Consider the following 19,848-nt stretch of genomic DNA (forward strand, 5'->3'; position numbering starts at 1 on the left):
GAGAATAATAGGGAGGCTGTATTTTAAAGGGTTTTTCTTTTTAAAAGTTTTCAGTATTTTCTGTAATCTAAAAATCTAAATCTAACACAATCTGTAATCTAAAAATATTCACTTGCACCTCCAAACCCTGAATGTCTATTCCTTTCACAAAAAAGCCTTCCACATTTCACCTATCCCCAAGGAGAGGAATTGAGCCTCTTTCATAGGCAATGAACTACACTTGTGGCAGTACACCCTTTTTTAAAGGCTTCAGTGTTATCAAATATTGCAATAGGGTTGTAATGGAGAGTGGTTTAGAACTGGAGGCATGTAATGTCCTCATTCCATTACAAGTAAGAGCCACAACAGAAAAAATTGTTTTTTGGAAATACCTTTTCTCGTTACTCAATTCACTTGGATCTCAGGTTCCAGAGAGAAAGAGTAAGCTCTGAGGTGTCTAGAGCTAGACCCTTTCAGTTTTCCAAACCTTTTGATAATAACAACTTTTCTTTTGAAAAGACAAAAAAAAACCCCAAAAATTAAAACCAAGTGTCCATGAAACCTAAGTCAAACTTGACATTAATAGGACTCTGCTTTGTGGTTTTTTAGACAGTGAAGCTATGCTGATAATGGTGACCTAATTTATATAATGCAATGATGTATCTTCATAAAGATAGGAAAAGTACACCAACTCCTTTCTACTTACCTTCCAGGTCTGAGAATATCACAGAAATATTCTTAAAGAAATAACCAACTTCAAGAAGCAAGACAGCAATTGCATTATTTACTAAAACACATTAAATGCTATCTTGCAGGTTAGCAACTGACCAAGAAGCTCTTGCAACTTTCAACCAAAACTAGCAGTTCTACCTGGAAAGGCAGGCTTTATTAACAGCATCATAAAGGCTTTCATCTGGATGTTGTGACAGCCGACGGCAAATTCGCAACAGTTGTCGAGTAGATAAAAATGAGGCCAGCGATTGTGCCTGTCAGAAAATACGGGGTAGTTTAATTATTTAATCCATGTAAGGGATTTAGAGCAAACAAGTCAGGAGAAAAATGCAATCCAAAAGGAATAATTTCAACTTTTCTCCTGATTCAGAGATGCTTTGTGCCTTCTACAGCAACTGGTGCGCTTTTTTAGGCAAGCTTATAATTCTGGATTTTTTGCAGTAAGTCACTGTCATGGAAATCATTATGTCACCAAAAGATTAGTCTTAAAATATCACTTGATAAGCAACAGGAAGAAAAATGTGCTGTGAACTGAATTTTATGCGCAATATAAACCCTAACATTAATATCAGCATTAAAAAGTAGGTTAGCTACTGTGAAAGGATCAATGTGCTAAAAAGTCATCTGCTCTTCACATACTAAATATGAGCTCCACATGTAATGCTCTGGCAAAAAGGCCTGGCAGGATTCTTAAGACATATAAACAAGACAACACTGGGCAGCAGTACGGAGATTGTATCACCTCTGCACACGCCTTCTGGGGCGGGCTATTGCTGGAACACTGTGTCCTTTGCTGTTGTCCACATGTTAAAACAAATGCTAAAAACTGGACATGAACCAGCAAAGATTTACAGAAATTATTCAATGCTTGGAAAGGCAGACCTCAAACAAACACGGCAAAATTTTAAAAAACCAAACGGAAAGAACCACAGAACAAGCAACCATGTATTTAAAGAAGGATCCAAAGACTGAGAAAGAAATAATTCTATAATTATATCTACCGGATGAAGATATCTAATACAAATAGGTTCCTTATTTTAGCAGGAAACACACAACAATGAGTGTGATCTGATAAGTCACGCCATGTTTTGCCTGGGTCAAGTGAAATATTTTAATTAGGTAATTTCAAAATGTTTTGTTTGGGTATATGCAAGTTTATATAAAATTCTAACTGCATTAAAATTGTCTTAACATATGATGCTGTTTGAATTGGAAAAAAAAATCTTGACATTTGAAATCTAGGGGAAAAATAGAGAAAAGCAACACAATGAATTTCAGAGTCTTTTTCCCCCTTATTTATTTTTAAGCATAAGAAATATTTTAACATCAATCCCTACCTCTGAAAAACAGCAGTTTTGACAAAAAGGCATTTTTAAAAAAATTCAGTTCTATGAAATCACACAAAACTTCTCTGAAATTATGAGAAAGGAAAGAATAATGCTTTTTAGCATACCTCTAAGCAATGAGCAAAAGTTATTTAGATTGGGCTAACTGCAAAGATTACTACTTCTGTTCCTCCTGCTTTCACTGACAGAAGATTGTGAACCATATTCTGAACAACCATAGTTTACAAGCAAGCACTGTCTACACTGTGATGTAAATGATGGCAATTCATGAGTTACTTCAAGACCTACTCAGCCATGCCTGAAGCAAGGGCAAGGATGAATGTTCTATCCATGGAGGACAGGATCATTGAGGAAAAGTTGTATCACATCTTCTGAGTATTTCCAACTGTTAGTTGAAAGTATTGTCAACAAAATTTCCTCCTCTATTACCTGATTTGTTTGGGTTTTTTTATATTGAACAACTGCAAACATAAAATTGTGTTAGTGACAATTTTTAAAATATGTATCTATGAGGCATCTAATTCAACAGGATCTTGATTGTGGCCTCCAGATTCTGATGTAAATCAAGCAAACAATTACAATGATGTGGACAACGCCCACAGAGTGAACAGTTTACAGGTATTCTATTGTTAACAAAACCACTTTAAACAATGTTATATTTCAGTATAATCTCTGGCAGAGACTTATTTACGTAACAACTCTATAAATAGCCTAATGTACATTAGGCACACATTTCATCTCTCTGCACAGGTGTGGTGTTCCCAACATGGCTCATGTCACCACTGATCTAGAAGAATCCTCTCTCAAATCATACTGTGACTCACTTCTCATTCAGCATCACATAATTCATTTAGATATTTCACAATTCTACAGATATCCACATATTTGGAAAAGATTTTTGTGATGCTCTATTCAGGCATGGTATGTCTCCAAGTATGTCAAAACAGATACATTTATACATTAGATGTAGGAAGCTCAACCAATGATTATAACTGTCCTAACAGTATACCTAAAAGTTAAGTTGTTTTTTTACTTATTTTGTTAAGCTCCAAAAAATGTAACAGCCTCTCTCAGCTTCTTAATTAGTAAAACTATAAAAACTATAATGAATGTTAAAATAGTGAAAACTAAGGACAACTAATTAAATTTGTTAAGTACCAGTTAAGTTGGTACTGCTGGATTCCACGAAAAATGTTTTACATTTTACTTACATCAAAGGCATGCTGTGTTTTAGCTGCCATAGCAATAATTTCTTTTTCTTTTCACTATGATTTAACTGTATTCTTAAAGAATTCTGTGGTGACTTTGTCAGCAGAACTTATTTTTCCTGACATTACTTCCTTAATAGAATAGCCTATAGCAGCAATGCAGCCAGGAGTTCTGGAGCATTCTATTTTCTGAATCGCTGCTGCTGCCCATTGTCATTTTATCATGACTGCATAGCTCCTACTGCCCAAAAGGTCCCAATAACTTCAGCTATCAATTTTCCAATTATTTAAGCAAAGTAATAAAAAAATACCTGAATGTGTGATTATACCCACACACATTCAAAAAGTACCTCAGCATGTTTCACTGTAAGCCACATACCTAAACTCACTGTGTTCTGTTTTTGATTCTCTGGGATTTGTGCAAATTCCTAAAACTTAGGGAGATTCCAAATACATACATCATAGATCAAAGAAGTTTATAGTATGCAGCACAGTAATTGCCAGCAATAGCTTTCTGGTTTTCCAATCAGGCAGCCTTTGACATAACACTATAGCTTAGCACGTTTCACCTAGCCTTTGTAAAGACAGTCACAGCAGGAGACAGTAAATTCAAAGAGAAAAGAAGAAGAAAAAGGGCTCACAGTGGCATCATTTGTCTCCCGAAGCTTGTGTGTTACTGACAACAACTTTTCCACAGCAACACTGGGTACATTTGGAATCTGGTTGAAAGAAAAAACAGTATTAATTTTATTGCAAGATATCCAAGTTCCATGTATGCAATAGCCATAGAGTTGCCACAGTTGCTTTATGACAAAGAGTATTTTTTATTACAGCAGCATTTGATATTAAAATAAGAATTATGCCATTAAAAGATAAGCAGGTATGTTGCTTTGATAAACTTCAAAAGTCAGCTCCTTTATGCTACACTGAAATAGCAATATATTTTATATGTAGCAAACAATCCTGTTCAGTAAGCCAGTAAGTGCCTAAAATACTGAATGTACTTACCATTTGTTTAATAACTTCAATTTCTTCTCTCTTGCTTAAAGATCGAACATTATGAAACAGAAACAGCGTCAAAAACTCTGGACCCAGCCATTGTTGGGTAGTACTTCCAATGACAGGAGGTTCTGCTAAGACCACTATTCTGAAAGAAGGATGGATAGGAAAGATAGACCTGCAAAAAAAAGAGTTTAAAAATGCATTACCTGGCTTAAGGAATAAATATCAGATTGAATTTTTACAATAGATGAGAAGAAGATAAATTATTGTATTGAAATATATCATAGTATATCCAGATCATTCGCAACGCAACTTTATTTTTTAAAAAAAGACACAGGCTGCGTAAGTGACTTGAAATTTTACATGCTTTTTTAATGCTAATAAGTCTACCCAAGTCTCTTCATTTGCAACAGGACCTGCATGACTCAAGATGGACAAATACCACCAACTAAGCTACAGTATTCTGTTCTGTATGTCTGAAATGGGCACATCTCACTAATTTCATGGACTTTTACAAGTGCTTTACCTAGAACAGGGTGTCTCACAGGCAACTCAGGGACAAAAGAAGACCTACCAGAGCTCCAGTAATGAGTAACTTCTTTTACTAAATTAGACTGACAGAGAGGATGACGTTGTAGAGATTTGCCTAGATACTGTGAAGAGCTGAATTTAGTAGCAGTTTAGGAACATTGCCTTACAGATGCTCTTTGTGGTCCTTGGATTAATATGTCTAACTTCATAACACTCCTGAAAGTTATGCTTCGAAGACCAAACCAGTCACTTCACCCCTGGCTCGTTTTAGAGTCAGCATGAGGAGACAGGTCTTTCCAGTGGAAGATTAAGATTCACAAGAACTTCAGAATTGCTGTCTTGGCTCCTTATATCAACCAAGCACAAAAGTCTAGCCACAACCAGTACTCTGACCCTCACATATTTCTCTTTGCTTTAATTTCTCTTTGCCCAAATTTTTTTTCTAATACCGTTCTGAACTTCCCTTTTCATCCTATCTGCCTCCACAGCTTCCTGTGAAAAAACACACACTGTTCCTGGCTGTAAAAGGTACTTTTATTATTATTGTTTTTTAATTCTTTATGGGACTGACCTCCTAGCCTAAGTCAGTGTTTCCCAGTTCTCACTTCAGGATTTGGTAACTAACAGTCTTGACTCCCCTGAAGATAATGGGAACTTGCAACACAAACTTAAATATACAACTTTTAGATGTGTATGTTAGGGCACTAGAAGACTGCTGCCTTGGATTTTGATATCTTTGCCACCTTCACATCTTTTGTGTCCCTGGTCTCTGTAATATTTTCACCTCCTCTGACTGGGCACTCATTGGTACCACAGCATCACACAGAATCAGTGAAGAGTCTGAGCTGAAAGCAATCCAGAAAGATCATCAAGTCCAGCTCATAAGTGAATGACCCACAGAGAGATCAGACCTGTGACCTTGGTGTTATTAGCACCATGCTTTGACCAACTGAGATGATCTCCAGAAGCAGCAGAAACAATGGAGTAACACATCGGATACAAAAGCCAGTCAAATTTTGTGCAAGATGGGCCTGTTTTCATTAACAAATTTTACAGTACTCCTTTTAAAATAGAGGATGTTCATTTGGAAAAAGCAATTGAAATTTGATTAGGCAGTTTATATTGCTGTTACCATGTCATTTTCCATACAAATTACTGAAGACATAAACTGACAAACTACTGCATAGTTGGCTCATCTGTACATCACAATAAACCTGTGATACAACAGGGCAATTACAGCAGTTCTTGTATCACAGCAAACAAAGGCGGTGGTATGAGTTTTTCTCAGCTGAAAGTCATAAGCCTAGAAGCTACTCCCTGATTGATAAAAATAGAAATAGATGTCCAAAAACATCACATGAAAGAGGAACCAATGGGAATGTCACTGTCACTAGGCATAAAAGAAGGTCAGGGAACCTTAGCCAACTTTATTATAGAAGAAAACATTTCCTAGATAGGATAAATACATATACTTTCAGACTTTCCTTCCCTAATATTAGAAAGAAAAAAGCAATGCTCCTCCAGACATCCATCAAATTCTGGCCCTTCTACAACACCATAAGTGTAAACAAGAAGGAGTCAACTTTTAAGGTGAAGGAATCATATTTCTTTTGTATCACCTCCTAGTCACTGCCCTCAAAGGGCTTGGTGGGGACAGCCACAGAAAGAGGTGGGCACAGGAAAAAGTGGGAGGAGAGGAGATGCAAAGTCAGGGCAAGGTAATTTGGTGATATCAGTTCAATTCATTGACATACTCTCTAAACTTGGACAACATCACTGCTATAGGTTTCCAGGTTGTAAACATGAAAAAAACTATTTGGCTATTTCAAAAGCCTATTGTTTGGAGTGAGGTTTGCAATGCTGAAAATATCAGGCTAAGTGTATTTTTAAAGAAACACCATGAATGACTCAGTTCTGCAGTGCTAAGTTCCCATCTTCCATCAGCACAACTGAAGAGATTTAAAGTTGTTCCATCACATTACAGATCAAGTCTCAAAAAGAACACAATATGGAGAGCTCCTACATGGAGCTGTAGTTCATAGAAAAGAAATCTTTGACATGACAAGAAATCTTGTGGGTTTTACAGATGAAGACAAAGTAAGCGTAACTTGTTAAAAACTTGGCATCTGTTAAATTAATGAGCCTCAAATGTGGTGGAAAGATTTGATGTTAACTGATTCATGCAAAGTCTGTCCTTCTCTCTATTAAACATTTACTGACAATACAAACAGCAAGGCACTCTTCTAATAAAATTAAACATCACTGTTTAATTTTTCAGCCAAGGATTACCACCATTGCTCTTATAAAGAAAATAACACACAGAGATCAGGGTGATTTTAGGGAAATATTTTCTTGTTATTGACCATGGTTATGAGCAATTGAAGCATCTCATTAAAAAAACAGAATAAAATAAAATGCAGAACAGCATTTAAAATGCCACTTTTTGTAAGACTAAACTATTTTTGATTATCTCTTCCTGTAACATGATTTAATAAATCTCATTTTCTATCAAATTTTGTAAGTTGGGAATTAGTCCAACCCTAGAACCAAAATGACCTATTGTTATTTTCTTGCTGTTTCTTTTAAATTTCACCACAGCCTAACATTAACAGATGCTTTTATCATAAAATTCACTTAACTGGAAAAAAGCCAAACCCTTAAACAACAAAAAAAGTAAACGCTAAAAAAATGTAAGCAATTAAAAATTCTATTACTTGTTAAATTTACTCCTTGTCACAATTATACACATTTGTCTCATCTACTGTGCATTCCCTTTCAACCTAACCATATAGAAAAGAATCCACTGTCTGCAAGGTATTAAAACCACCTATGCATTATGAGAGACTTCTTTAAGTTTTTGAACTATCCTATTATGTATCTACTCCTAGACTTTCCTATAAAGCTGCCTTTCTACTCACCACAGGAAGAACCACACAGCTGTGTGTGCTGAGGGGGTATACCCACACAAACAGGTTATATACTGCATCCTGAGACAAACACTCCACTGCTGGATCTGGGTGCTACCTTTACAGCATCTGTCTGGGTGAAGTAATGGATGATTACAGAAGAAATTCTGTGCAGAAGTCTTGGATATGCACACTCCTTGGACACACTTTCTTTTACTCTCTGAACTTGTTCAGGGAAATGAATCATGCAATCATTAAATGAATAAGTTATCAGCAGCTATCATTTCCTTCTATGTAAAATATCTTTAAGGACCATCTGTCACTTTCTCAAGGGCACCTTTTTTCTTCTCCTTAAACTCATGAACATGAATTCTTAGTTTCCTCAGAGGAGCAAATGAGTTCTGCAACCATTTGCTAACTTAACTTCACAGCCAAACTAGCATATTAATGAATATAGAAAAAAGGACTCTGTGGCCACCACTAGTTACTTTGCAGCTTAGAGGCTTTCAGCAGGGCAAGGAGTATCCCAGAATGTCCCAAAGGCAATGCACTGCTTGCACTTGCTGCTCCTGAAAGAGCTATTGTACCCACCAGCCTGAAGCCCTTCTTAGAAAAATGGAAATTTTTCTACAGGTGTAGAAATGTAATGAAATAATAGTGAATATATTACTCAATTACACTAATTAACCCAATTTAAAATCAAAATACACATTATTAGCTCTTACAAAAGTAATAAAACTTTGAAATGTTGTCAAATATGTAACATACGAATAATAGTGCTCTAATCTACAAAAACTGAAAACTATCTGAAAACAAAACCATGCTTTCCTCTTTGTCCAGCACCTCTAATAACATCATCACGGTTTAAGCACATTCACATTTTCTACTCTTATACTGTTTGCATTTGTACACAGAGGCAGGTGATTTCTCAAGATCACAGCATGGTCTGAAACACCATGCCTTTAGTAAAAAACACAAGCAAACATCTTTATCCTCTTCTTTCTCTTCTACTACACATAAGAAGCACTAAAGATTAAAGGCACTAAAACTAAAGGAACATATTAATATTCCCTTATTGGAAAATTAGGTAGACAATGTGTCACTCAAACATTACAGATTCAGTCACAACAAAACTAAGAATGACATCATCTATTCCACAGGCCTGGCAAAAAGCAGTTGCACTGAAATTACTTTAGTCAAATCCAGCAAATCAGGGTAAGTAAAGCTGTCTTTTATCTTCAGAAATCCAGCTAAGGGCACTAGTCACAGTCATTGGCATGCAGAAAGAGAGATGTCGCTCATCAATATGGAGAGCATCTCCCAGTTGTGATTTGGGTAAGAATTTGCCCAACCAATCTGCTAATAAATTCATACTACAGCATACTCTATGTAGCTTCTCTAAAGACAATATATTACAGGCAAAGGAGGGATGGTGAGCACTGCTGGGAGTAAAATCTGTGATTAAATTAGCTGTCAGTACCTCAGATATGATTTGATAGATTAATTCTGCTGGATTCTGCAACACTGGAAGGTACTGAAGTTTGCAGTGACTGATAAATACTGCTGAAAAGGATGAATAGCAAGAACAAATACAGTCCTGGAATCAAATAGCAATTATTGACATTGCATCCTGGAGTCAGTTAAGAGGCAGTGATGTTTTCAGAATATGGAAGTCACCAAAACCAGGATGAGGTCCTGGAACACCTTCATTTCCTCAAGGGCTGATGAGAACAATACCCTCTCTATATAGAGGAGTCATCAAGTGATGCCAAAGAAGCCCAAAGCCAAAACTGAAGAAGCAGATACATGTTTGCATTATTTTAACTTAGTTTTTTACAATAAGTCATTACAGAAAACAAAGGCAGATTGAAAACTTCACCTAGGAGGATTCTCAGCAAAATGGACTCTGATAATTCAGGAACAAGAATTTTCATCTGTATCCAAGATGGTGCTAAATGGTCACACTGAGCTTCCAGACATATGAATGACTACACAATGGGCATCTGTTTGTTTCTAAGACCCAATACTAATCAGAAATGCATTCTTGTCTAGTACAACAACACTTTGCTTATGGATTACAGAGTGGAAGCTCACTGTCAGTCAAACAGATAATTAAGAACTTAGGAACTCAGAAACATTATATTACAAAATATTGAGGTGGTTAGATAAAAGCAGTACAGTGAGATGTGAATAAAAGAGAGACCACCTTTCAAGGACAGCAAAAAACCCCCCAGCTTTTGGAGCCTTCAAAGTAGCCACAACAATGCACAATTGCCACTGAACCAAAAGGTTACTCAATGAGGCTGAAAAGGAGGAAAGTAGATACACAGGTGACACAAAGGAGAAGGGTCTGCAGAACAATCATTAAAGACGACAGCTTGGACAGTGCTCATGGTCTAACAGATAATGAAGATTAAAGGGAGCCCACTGCCAAAACAGCCATTGTTAGAACAAAAATGGATGTGCAGGATCCAGATGTAAATCTCTATTCTTGTGAGAGAGATTTAATCCACCAGGAGTGGCAGCTCTGAAGATGAATGTTGTGATGAACTGCCCAGGTTTTTGGAGTATATTGGAATTGAACTAAAGTGTAGTACTGTAGGCAAAACAGCACAGCCACTACCATTCTGCCTGAAAGCACGTTGGACAAGACTATAAACACAGAGCAGGGAGGAGACTGGCACAACAGTTTTTGTAGTAAATTTTGTAGTAAATTTTGTAGTAAAAAGTGTGATGCCATCCAGTAAAAAGTAGGGATACCATCGCAGATGGGCCCTTGGAGATTTTTTGCTGCTCTTTTCAAAGTCTGCGCTTAAAATCCTGATAAACAGAACATTTCCCTGATATAGAGTTCTTCACACAAATAAACAAATGCAGGAAATGACCATCTAGCTAGGTGTATGGCCCCTGCAGACTGGACAGAATTTGCAACAAGTAGGCTTAGAATGAAGTTTGCGTCTTTTGTTGGTTTTTCTAGGAGCAGTTCTTGCCTTATTTTTTTTAACCCACTGTATTTTGATCAAAAAGAGAACCAGAAACATGGAAACAACTAGGAAGTAAAAGAAAAGCATTTTTTCTAAAGGATGGACTTTGAAGGCCAAAGAAAAAGATCAGATTCAGCACGACAATTGAGAGAAAATGTGTGGCATATGAATGCACCCCTGCTATAAACCTATCAGGTCTCTTCAAAGTTTGGACACACGCACACCCTGCAGCATAGCATTGCTATTTGTGGAATGTTTCTAGCAGACAAGTGGAAGTAAAGGAACAAAAAGAATAAGCATAATGGGTCCCAACCCATCCTTAGGATTTCCTGCCCCATATTAATTGTAAATTAAATACCAGCTTTCTAGCTCATGAGGCAAAAGAAAGTAACAAGCAGTATTTAACTTCAATTTAGCTTTATTTTCCAAGACTTTTAATAAAATGTTCCAAAATTAAGTTTTATATCTGTCTTTGTATCTACTTAAAATTTATTTTCCATTTCTAACTCTTTCTCTTAAAGGTTATTGAATGTTTTCCTTTTAGTTCAAGTACTCTAAACAGGACATAATTTAGCCATACCACAAAAAGAAATAGAGCTAAAGAGGAATCTTTTTTTAAAAGCAATTATCAATTAGAAGAAATCAATTTAACAGAAAAGCATTTTGCATTTTTTTAATTAGACAAAAAAATATAAAATTGAAATGATTTTTGCATTCTCTAGTTGTAGCTGATACTTTACCTCTCCTGTAGTTTCTCATCAGAGAGCTGCAATTCTTCTTTTAAGTTTTGATATCTATCTTCCCTTAACAGTCTGGTGCCATCATAGAGAGTCAGTTCTCTGTCATGTATTAGTCTGAAAATAAAAAATAAGCTCTATCTTGACTTTGATTAATTTTTATAATACATAAAGGTGTTTTCAAAAGCTATCTCAGTTACAATACACCTCAGTAAAAGAAAAAATGATACCAACTCAAGATGCATCCAGGCACGGAGGCAAAATAATATGCATAAGTTTTAGTGCATAGTCAATCAACTTCATTTAAATTCATATGGTAAGAACATGAAAAATAAAATAATCTGTCTTACCAGTGGAGTGTGCATAAATGGCATGAAACTGCTTTTTTGTTTTGCTTGTAACAAATAATATACTTTTATTTCTTGAAATGCTATCTTTCAGATGGCTTTAATGATTAATATACATACAGGCCCAGGTTTTATTTTGTCATTTGCAGAAGTTGATTAACTATAATGCATGCACATGTCAAAACTAAAAATCAGAAAGGAACACTAAATAGATGAAAAGGCAAAACCACAGGCAAGTATAAATCTCTGTTCTGTCCTTCTGCACATATATATAATAAGAGAAAGAAGAAAATGCTTTTGCTATAACTTGCTTTTAAAGCTCACTGTATCCTATGATTTGCAAAAGGCAGTATATAATGCATGCATATGAAATGGCATAAAAATTTGACTGGACAGTATAAATAATTACTAACGTAATATTTGTTATTACTGTTTTCTGCAAGGTTGAATTTATTTTTATTGAATTATGAAATAATGTTTAAAAAGAGATCTTTGCAATCAATATAAAGTATGCTGTGTAACATATATTATAACCTACTTGTATAGAAGTAGAATGCACTCAAAGTGTTTCAAATGTTTTCTGACATCTTGCATTTTAAAATTGTTAAACAAATATTACTGATTTTTAGATTTCATAATTCTAGAACAAAATCTAGCTCATTCCAAAATTCAGACTTACACTCTATATTTCCAACAGGCTGAAATTTCCTGTATTGTTTTAAGTTTACAAAAAATTAAAGAATTGCTTCTGCTCTTAAATAAAAAAATGAGCACCACGTGTTCTATGAAACTTCAGTGCTCAGCTTGATCTTTACATTATTCCTGAAGTTCCAAAGCCGTATTTACCAGCAGCAATTTAAGGTCTCAGTATGCATGCACTCAGTACACACATCATGTGCACCCAACTTATCCAAGCTCCCATCCTGACCTTTGGAGCACAGCTAGAGTGCCAGGGTTAATTCGGTGAATGCCATCAAGAAGAACAAGCTTTCCTTCCAGAGCTGCAGTGACGAGTGGCGATGGTCTCCAAGCAGTGTCTCCATTTGGAAGAGTGTACCTTTGCTGCAGCAAATCTCTAGCTGTCATATCCTGGAAGTATCAGTCCATCAGAAGAATATCATTATGATCTGTTCTCTTAATTTACAAGTACATGCTTTCTTCTTAAAAAACTGCATTCTGTTCTTCCCAAGAATAAAGGAAGATTAGCAGGAAATCTTCAACTACTTTTCCAAAGAGTATTAGCAATACACACACAAAGCTACTCACAGAATGCTAAATAGTCTTTGGAAGTTCTAGACTTGCCAATATCACCCCTTTGAAACAAGAACAAAAGCTTTTCTCCCCCCTGCCTCTTTAACAAAACACAAGTACACGACAACTTGTACACAGCCCTGTGCACAGAAGGGGGCAGCAATTTACACCTGGAGCAAACAAGAATAATTACTTTCATATGGAAGCCACCTGAAGGAGCAAAGATTTTATCATTAATCTTGAACACAAACCAGCATGACATTCCACCTCTCAGAAGGAAAATACTGCTGGAAGCATCAGAGAATAATGAACGGGGTAAGAAAGAAGCCCATAACATAGAATTTATCAAAAGTACATTGCCTAGCCCAAAATAATACTCAAGGAATAAAACCAAAGACAAAATCTAGCATATATTCCAGCACATATATTTTAGATGTTCCACTAGAACAGGGAAGCACGAGAGAAACAAAGACATAACAGTAATTTTGTGACCTGGAAGACTAAGTTCCTTGCTCAGGCTGTGCTGTGAGCACAATCCAGAATCAGATAAAAACATATTTTCTATTGTAATTGTAGCTTTTGCATATGTCTTTTTCACAACCCTAAACTCTTTCAACTTTAAAGAATAAAAATAGAATAAATTATGTCATATGGCCTGAATAATTTCCTTTTTCTACATTTCCTTAAAAGCCCTAAAATAATAGTTCAAAGCCTGGTTCCTTCAGTGTTTCCACATTTATCTAATTTAAAGTCTTACATTCAAATCCACAAAACCCTACCGTATTTTTATTTTTGTATTTCTCACATTTTACTGCTGTGTCCACTCTTTTCTATATTATTAAAGAATTAGAAACAAAACATTTTTATAAAAGAGAGAAAAATGTGGGCTTAGGACTTGCTTAAGAACTGTGCATTCGGCAGCTAGTAAATGCTGAAATGAATATTTAACTAACACACCTTTGGACAATTCACCTCTAGAGAAATGAAACAACATACAGTATGAACTGACTGGGAGCCTGGTATGCTGTACAGCATGTCCATCTCTAATTCCAACAATGAGAACCAGGCATTAATTTTCTGCAGATAAACTCAGAAGAGTAATTTGTGCAAAATATTTTCTGAAATATAACATGAATATAACATTGTGCTTTAAATGGCTGAATGAGATTCAATTAAGGGATGATTAAAAAGGAATACCATTGCTAACACCTGCACAGTTTTTGTAAGGAACTTATTTTATGGCTAAGTACCTGCCCAATGATTTGTTGCTTTTCTTTATTTACTCTAACTCAATTTTTAATAAGTTTTATTCAAATCACTAAACATATGACATTAAAACTAATCTTATAATACTCCAATGCTAAAAAGGCCTCCATTGGAGGGGAGGTAACTGAAGTGTAAAAAATTATTCCTCTTATTTTTGACAAAGCAATGGCAACAATATATTGCCTTGTGAAACAAAAAGCTTATTTTAATTTGTAGCAGTCATTATAACTTATGTGTTTTACATATCATTGTTTATTTTCTAAAGTAGTTTGTATACAGGGAAAAGTATGTTTAGGAGAAAAACTAAGTAAGGAAACTTCTTTTGCACTCCCTCTAGCAGCTAATACCAACACAAGCCTCCAACCGAGCCATTTTTTATGGCTTGTAGTACTAATCATGTTCTTGGCAATCATGAGGTGAAGAATCTATGTTTCCTGCTTTTTAGGCATATTTGGACTCATCATTTGTTAGTATTTCTCAAATAAAAAATTGGACGGATTTGGTAAAGAAAAATTATGAGGTCAGGCAAAAAAAAAAAGTCCTAGAAACAAAAACACCACAGTACACAAACACTAGTGATGTGCTTACAAAACTGTTTTTGCTAGGGAAGAAAAGGAGCAAGTTGCTGGCAAACTGTTAAAACATGACTTCAACTGTTACTTTTTTTCCCCTCTGAAATTCTGGGGGGAGAAAATATTTTATTTTAAGCATTTGGACTAAAAGTTCCCTAGTTACAGTCCACAAAGCACTAGCTGGTTACTGCTTCTCATTTGCTGTTGCTTAACTGCATTAAGAGACAACTTAAAAACAAACCTTTCCCAATCAGGATGAGTTTCCTTTCTCAGCAATCTACCTACATGGAACTACATATAATGAGAAATCCATATAATGATGTCAGATATCACAAATGAGACAGGAACTGCTCTCTCAGCCAATTGTTAGTATAAGAGATGATCTATGTCCCAAAAAATTTGCTTTAGGTAAATTTGATCCTCACTTCACAACACAAAAACTTTTAGAGTTGTTTTTTCTGTGAAATCAATATAGAGAAATACACCTTTTCACACTATTCAAGTCTTTCAATCAGCTTCAGTTGCAAAGAACGATGAAGTAAATACTAAAAGTAAAAACTAACACTCTCTCTCTCTATATATATACACACACACACACACACACACACATATATATATATATATACACACACACACATATATATACACCTATATTAAAAAAAAAATATACAATAATTAATTCCTTCAGTCAGCCTGAGCAGAAATGGTGCTATTGCTTCAGACCAAAGGTAAATGTCTCTCAACTCATCTTTGCGCCTGCAAAAATTATCAGAAAGTAAATAGCAACTATAGAACTAAGAAAAGACTCCTTAATTTTAGAAATGGCTTCAGGACAGTATGATGTCTCTCTGAAAAAAAAAACCCAGAAGACACTTTTTTGAATGAAAGTAGAAAAATATTCTGAATTTACAGCATTATTGAACTTTTATAGTCTTCACTGCTGAATTAGTGTATGAATTTAACATTTGTTCTAACTTTAAATTATCCTATTACTTTGCTAAGCAAAGCTCCTGATAAGCTTTATATTTTAAGAAAAACAAATGCATTCTGAAATTCTATTTACAGCTCAGCTACATTCATGAATTTTTATACACTGCTTTTTGTAAAACTTTGGAATTTATGTAACACACTGTACATTAGGAAATACTTATATGTATAGATACATATGTGGATCTTACCTAGGCTTGGCTACACAGGAATTTAAAGCGAACAAGCAGCTCTTAATAATTTATTTGCTTTATTGACACTGTTTTGATATCACTAAAAGCCTTTCTATAAAACCTCTTTGCCCTCTGAGCTTGATTAAACCCTGGTGAAACCAAAGGAAATATGCCCTTCAGTGAGATCTCAAATCCTTTCCTAGATTTTATTTTTATAGGAATTACAGATCCCTTTCAAAGAAAGATGTTTACTAAATAAATAGTTCCATTGTCAGCTCTGCTCATGTGACTCCAAAGAGGAAGCCTTTTGCTCATATTCCTTGAAGCCATACTAATTAAAGGTAGGAATGAAAAACAGTGGCCATGTTTTTAAGCAAATAATTATCAAATTTTGCTAGTGAATACCAAATATTGTATTGTGTGCAACAATACAAGGGTTAGGGTGTGCTCATCCTTAAGCAGGTTTGTCAAATTGCAGTAGTTATTTTTCTGGGATTATTTAAAACTATGTTTACATAGTGACAAGCGCAGAGAGAAGTACACAGAGCAGCTGGACCCAGAGCTCTAGCTCAGAAACGATATATTTATTTCAGGAGATGTATAGATATATACAGATAGACAGATATAGATATATATTTCACTAGACAAAAGATAGTAGGCACTACTGGGAATCCAGGTAGATAATTATGAACTTGGCATAACACTGATGAGGATATGTAGCCCTGCAACCCAAATCTGCTCACACTCGGCCACGTTAAAGCCTAAGAAAAGGGCAGAAGTCATCCATCTGACTCCAGTTATGCAGACAGAGTTTCAAAGTCTTCACTCTTATCAGCTGAAGCCACACAGGGGTGGAAGAAAAAGCAGTGGGACCCTGCCTAGGGAGGTTCTCAGCAGTGCAGGAGAACATGAAATGGACTGTCTTTTTTATCATCATCAGTATTTCTCTTTTCTATTTTGCTCTCACTTTTCCAACCCTTCAACCTCACCACCCATCTGTGTCAGTGTTTCTCCCCACGTGCCAGTACACTTTTAAATCAGATGCCACTGCTATTTCTTTCTTTGGAGGTCTCCATGGTGTCTGGCAAAAAATTAAAGCAGAAATGGGATCGAAGAAAGAGACCAGTATACTGCATTAAACCTGATGCTAATGTTTTTCTGCAGCATTGCCAATTATTACTTAGACTTGTATACCCCATTCTATTGGGATATTTTGACTCATAAGATCATAGGAGACCCTTGGCTTTATATTTTATTTAAGCACTTTCATTCCTCAGGGTTATGGAGACAACCTTATACATGTGATCTCTGTGTGAAAAGTAAGCAAATTAATTAATTCTACTTTTAAATCTTGTAGTTTTTCAGCTTATGCCATGAGGTTAAGACAACCTAAGACAGATAATTCTTTCCAAACAAGTACTGAGTGACCACTGGTTATGACATTGCTCTTAAGCTTGACAGGGCTTGGGGCTTGCAAAAACACCCAACATCTTTAGTGCTGTGAGAAAGTCTCTGTTTAAGACCATATTTAAAGCATAATCAGCAGCAGATAGTTTCCTTACTTGGTATAGCATGATAGGTTCTATGCTGTATCCCAGTATATCAGCAAACTCCTTGGCAATAACTGTTTTGCCACAGCCCTAAAAAGTTAAAAATATTAATTAGATTACATTCTAAAGATCATGGGGAAGAAGAGAGAATAGAAATTTAAATTCTTACTTTTCCTCCAATTAAACACATATCTTTAACCATATGGGATTGCATCATTTCTGCCAACAGTTGATTATGGCTGGAAGTCCTTATAAAAGTATCTGATCGAGAATGATTTTTTAACATTCCAGTTCCAGCTGGAACCTATAAGAAAAAAAAAGTAAATCAAAATGCCAAAAAAGCTATACAGTGATAACTCTAAGCTTTGTGTGAACTAGGTTATGCTTGTCCAAAACTACTGTAATATTTCACTGATAATTCTCATCCATCAAACTTGAAACTGTCACTGTCACAAAACTAAACCCCATAATTTCTGACACACAAACTCCTTCACCCACTCTTCATGAAAAAAATTAACAAAATGTGAATTAATACAGTTACAGCATTGGGGTATGCAAAGAACTTCAGGCTGTTCATGAAAGAGACATATAATAAAAAGTCACCAATATTCACTGCTCATCAGAGAAACGTGGAAGAGATAGAGCAATTAGTATTACGAAAAGCTGAAGGAACTACTTTGACTGAAAATTTGGAGAGATTCAATTGTTCCCCACATTAAGGCTCTTGCTCTGTATTTCCACTTCCTGGTCTAGTCTGAAATCTCTTTCATCTGCAAACTTCTTATGCCCTCCTGTTCAGAGAGTATAAGAGAGGCATTCTGCAGAAGTACTTTCAGAATGTATCACCCATATGTCAAACGAAAACAAAAATCTTTGCTTTAGAAAATAATTGAATCAAGTTCCTAGAGACTCAACTCTTCCTAAAAAATTCTCATTTGCTGCTATTCTCCTCTTCATTTTGTCATGGTACTAACTCTCTTGCGGTATTCCACACCAATGTTATTATAATCTCTTTGACTCCCACTAATTCACCTTCTTTACAGACTCTCCAGACTCTCCAAATTCAACACTAACTTCAAATTCTCAGATCAGCATCTGTTTCCTGAGTAAGAACTTATTTCACCACCTAGCAGGTCATAAACTTCATTGGAAGAAACTCAAACTAATCATATTTGATGTGATTACTATGTTCCATTTTCCCAACATCCTGTGTCGGAACATTACCAAGCACTCATTAGATTTTATTTGAAGTGTAAACAAAGACAGACTATTGTTTTTACAAAAAGAAAAAGAGAAAGCAGCATTAAGTACATCATAAGTACTCTCTGCTATTCTAATCCAATAAAACAAAAAAAAAAAAAGAAATTGAATGGCTTTTTCTTTCATCCAAACTGTAATGATTCACATGGAGGAAACTATGACTTTATCTAGAAATAAAATCATGTGCATCCATAAACTAATAATTCAGTATCTAAATGTGTCTCCAATAAATACCATGTGTTATTCTACAAAAAAAAAGTTCAGTGCAAATGACTTTTACTACCAAGTGTGTCAAATTCTTGAAGAGATGAAAACAAGCTGGTTTTTTAAAAACATATTATAGTTTGATGAATATATAAATTCATACCTGGAATGTCACTTCTTTTTCACCAATTTGGACAGTTACATCAGCCTTAAAGGGCTTGTTTCCATGTACACTTTCTACTCTGGTAATCTTCCTGGGAACCAAGTGTTTTTCTGAATCTTGAAGCTCAAAGCGCTGTAAAATTCACAGGTGAGGAAATAAATTATTAAATACAACTTTCTGGTTTTTAGAACTGCCCCTTCTAAAATAATGCCAGAAGCATATTCATGATTAATTGCCTGCAAAGTCCTAAATCCATTTACTTCAACTTTTACTGCAGATACCTGTGTTCACATTCCTGATGGCATATATATTTTACATCTAAAACCAAAGCAGAGAGATTATATACTGATTCAGACTGTAGTGACAGATGTAAATTGAAAATGTCACATGGTGACTTTGCCAAGCCTTGGCCTGACAGTCTAAAATAAAACAAGAAATGAACCATAGCCTTTAGCATGTGTAATAATAAATCACCTATCTCTGCAGCTCATAATAACTAACTGTAGATTTAACATCTGACTACCAATAAAAATAACCAGCAAACATTGCATTTACTTAGTTTCCTAGCTGTCTTATATAATGAAAATTGAGGACAACCTGTACAAATTAAGCCTTCAGCATGTTCTGGGTATATCAAGGTCAAAACAGGA

At 35.4% G+C, this 19,848-nt stretch overlaps 1 protein-coding gene across 1 annotated transcript in view; it reads right to left on the reverse strand.

Annotated features, from left to right (window-relative positions):
- VWA8 (von Willebrand factor A domain containing 8) overlaps nucleotides 1–19,848 on the reverse strand; it is a 179,392-nt gene that overhangs the window by 111,419 nt on the left and 48,125 nt on the right. The window contains exons 10-17 of the mRNA XM_084226836.1: nucleotides 19,199–19,330; nucleotides 17,741–17,875; nucleotides 17,584–17,661; nucleotides 12,701–12,861; nucleotides 11,429–11,542; nucleotides 4,274–4,442; nucleotides 3,907–3,984; nucleotides 850–965 (exon numbers count right to left, since the gene is read on the reverse strand). Coding sequence (XP_084082962.1) covers nucleotides 850–965; nucleotides 3,907–3,984; nucleotides 4,274–4,442; nucleotides 11,429–11,542; nucleotides 12,701–12,861; nucleotides 17,584–17,661; nucleotides 17,741–17,875; nucleotides 19,199–19,330 — 983 coding nt within the window. The remainder of the gene's footprint in view (nucleotides 1–849; nucleotides 966–3,906; nucleotides 3,985–4,273; nucleotides 4,443–11,428; nucleotides 11,543–12,700; nucleotides 12,862–17,583; nucleotides 17,662–17,740; nucleotides 17,876–19,198; nucleotides 19,331–19,848) is intronic.

The sequence above is a fragment of the Fringilla coelebs genome (genome assembly GCF_963513975.1).
Source record: "Fringilla coelebs genome assembly, chromosome: 2".
Lineage (NCBI taxonomy): Eukaryota > Metazoa > Chordata > Aves > Passeriformes > Fringillidae > Fringilla > Fringilla coelebs.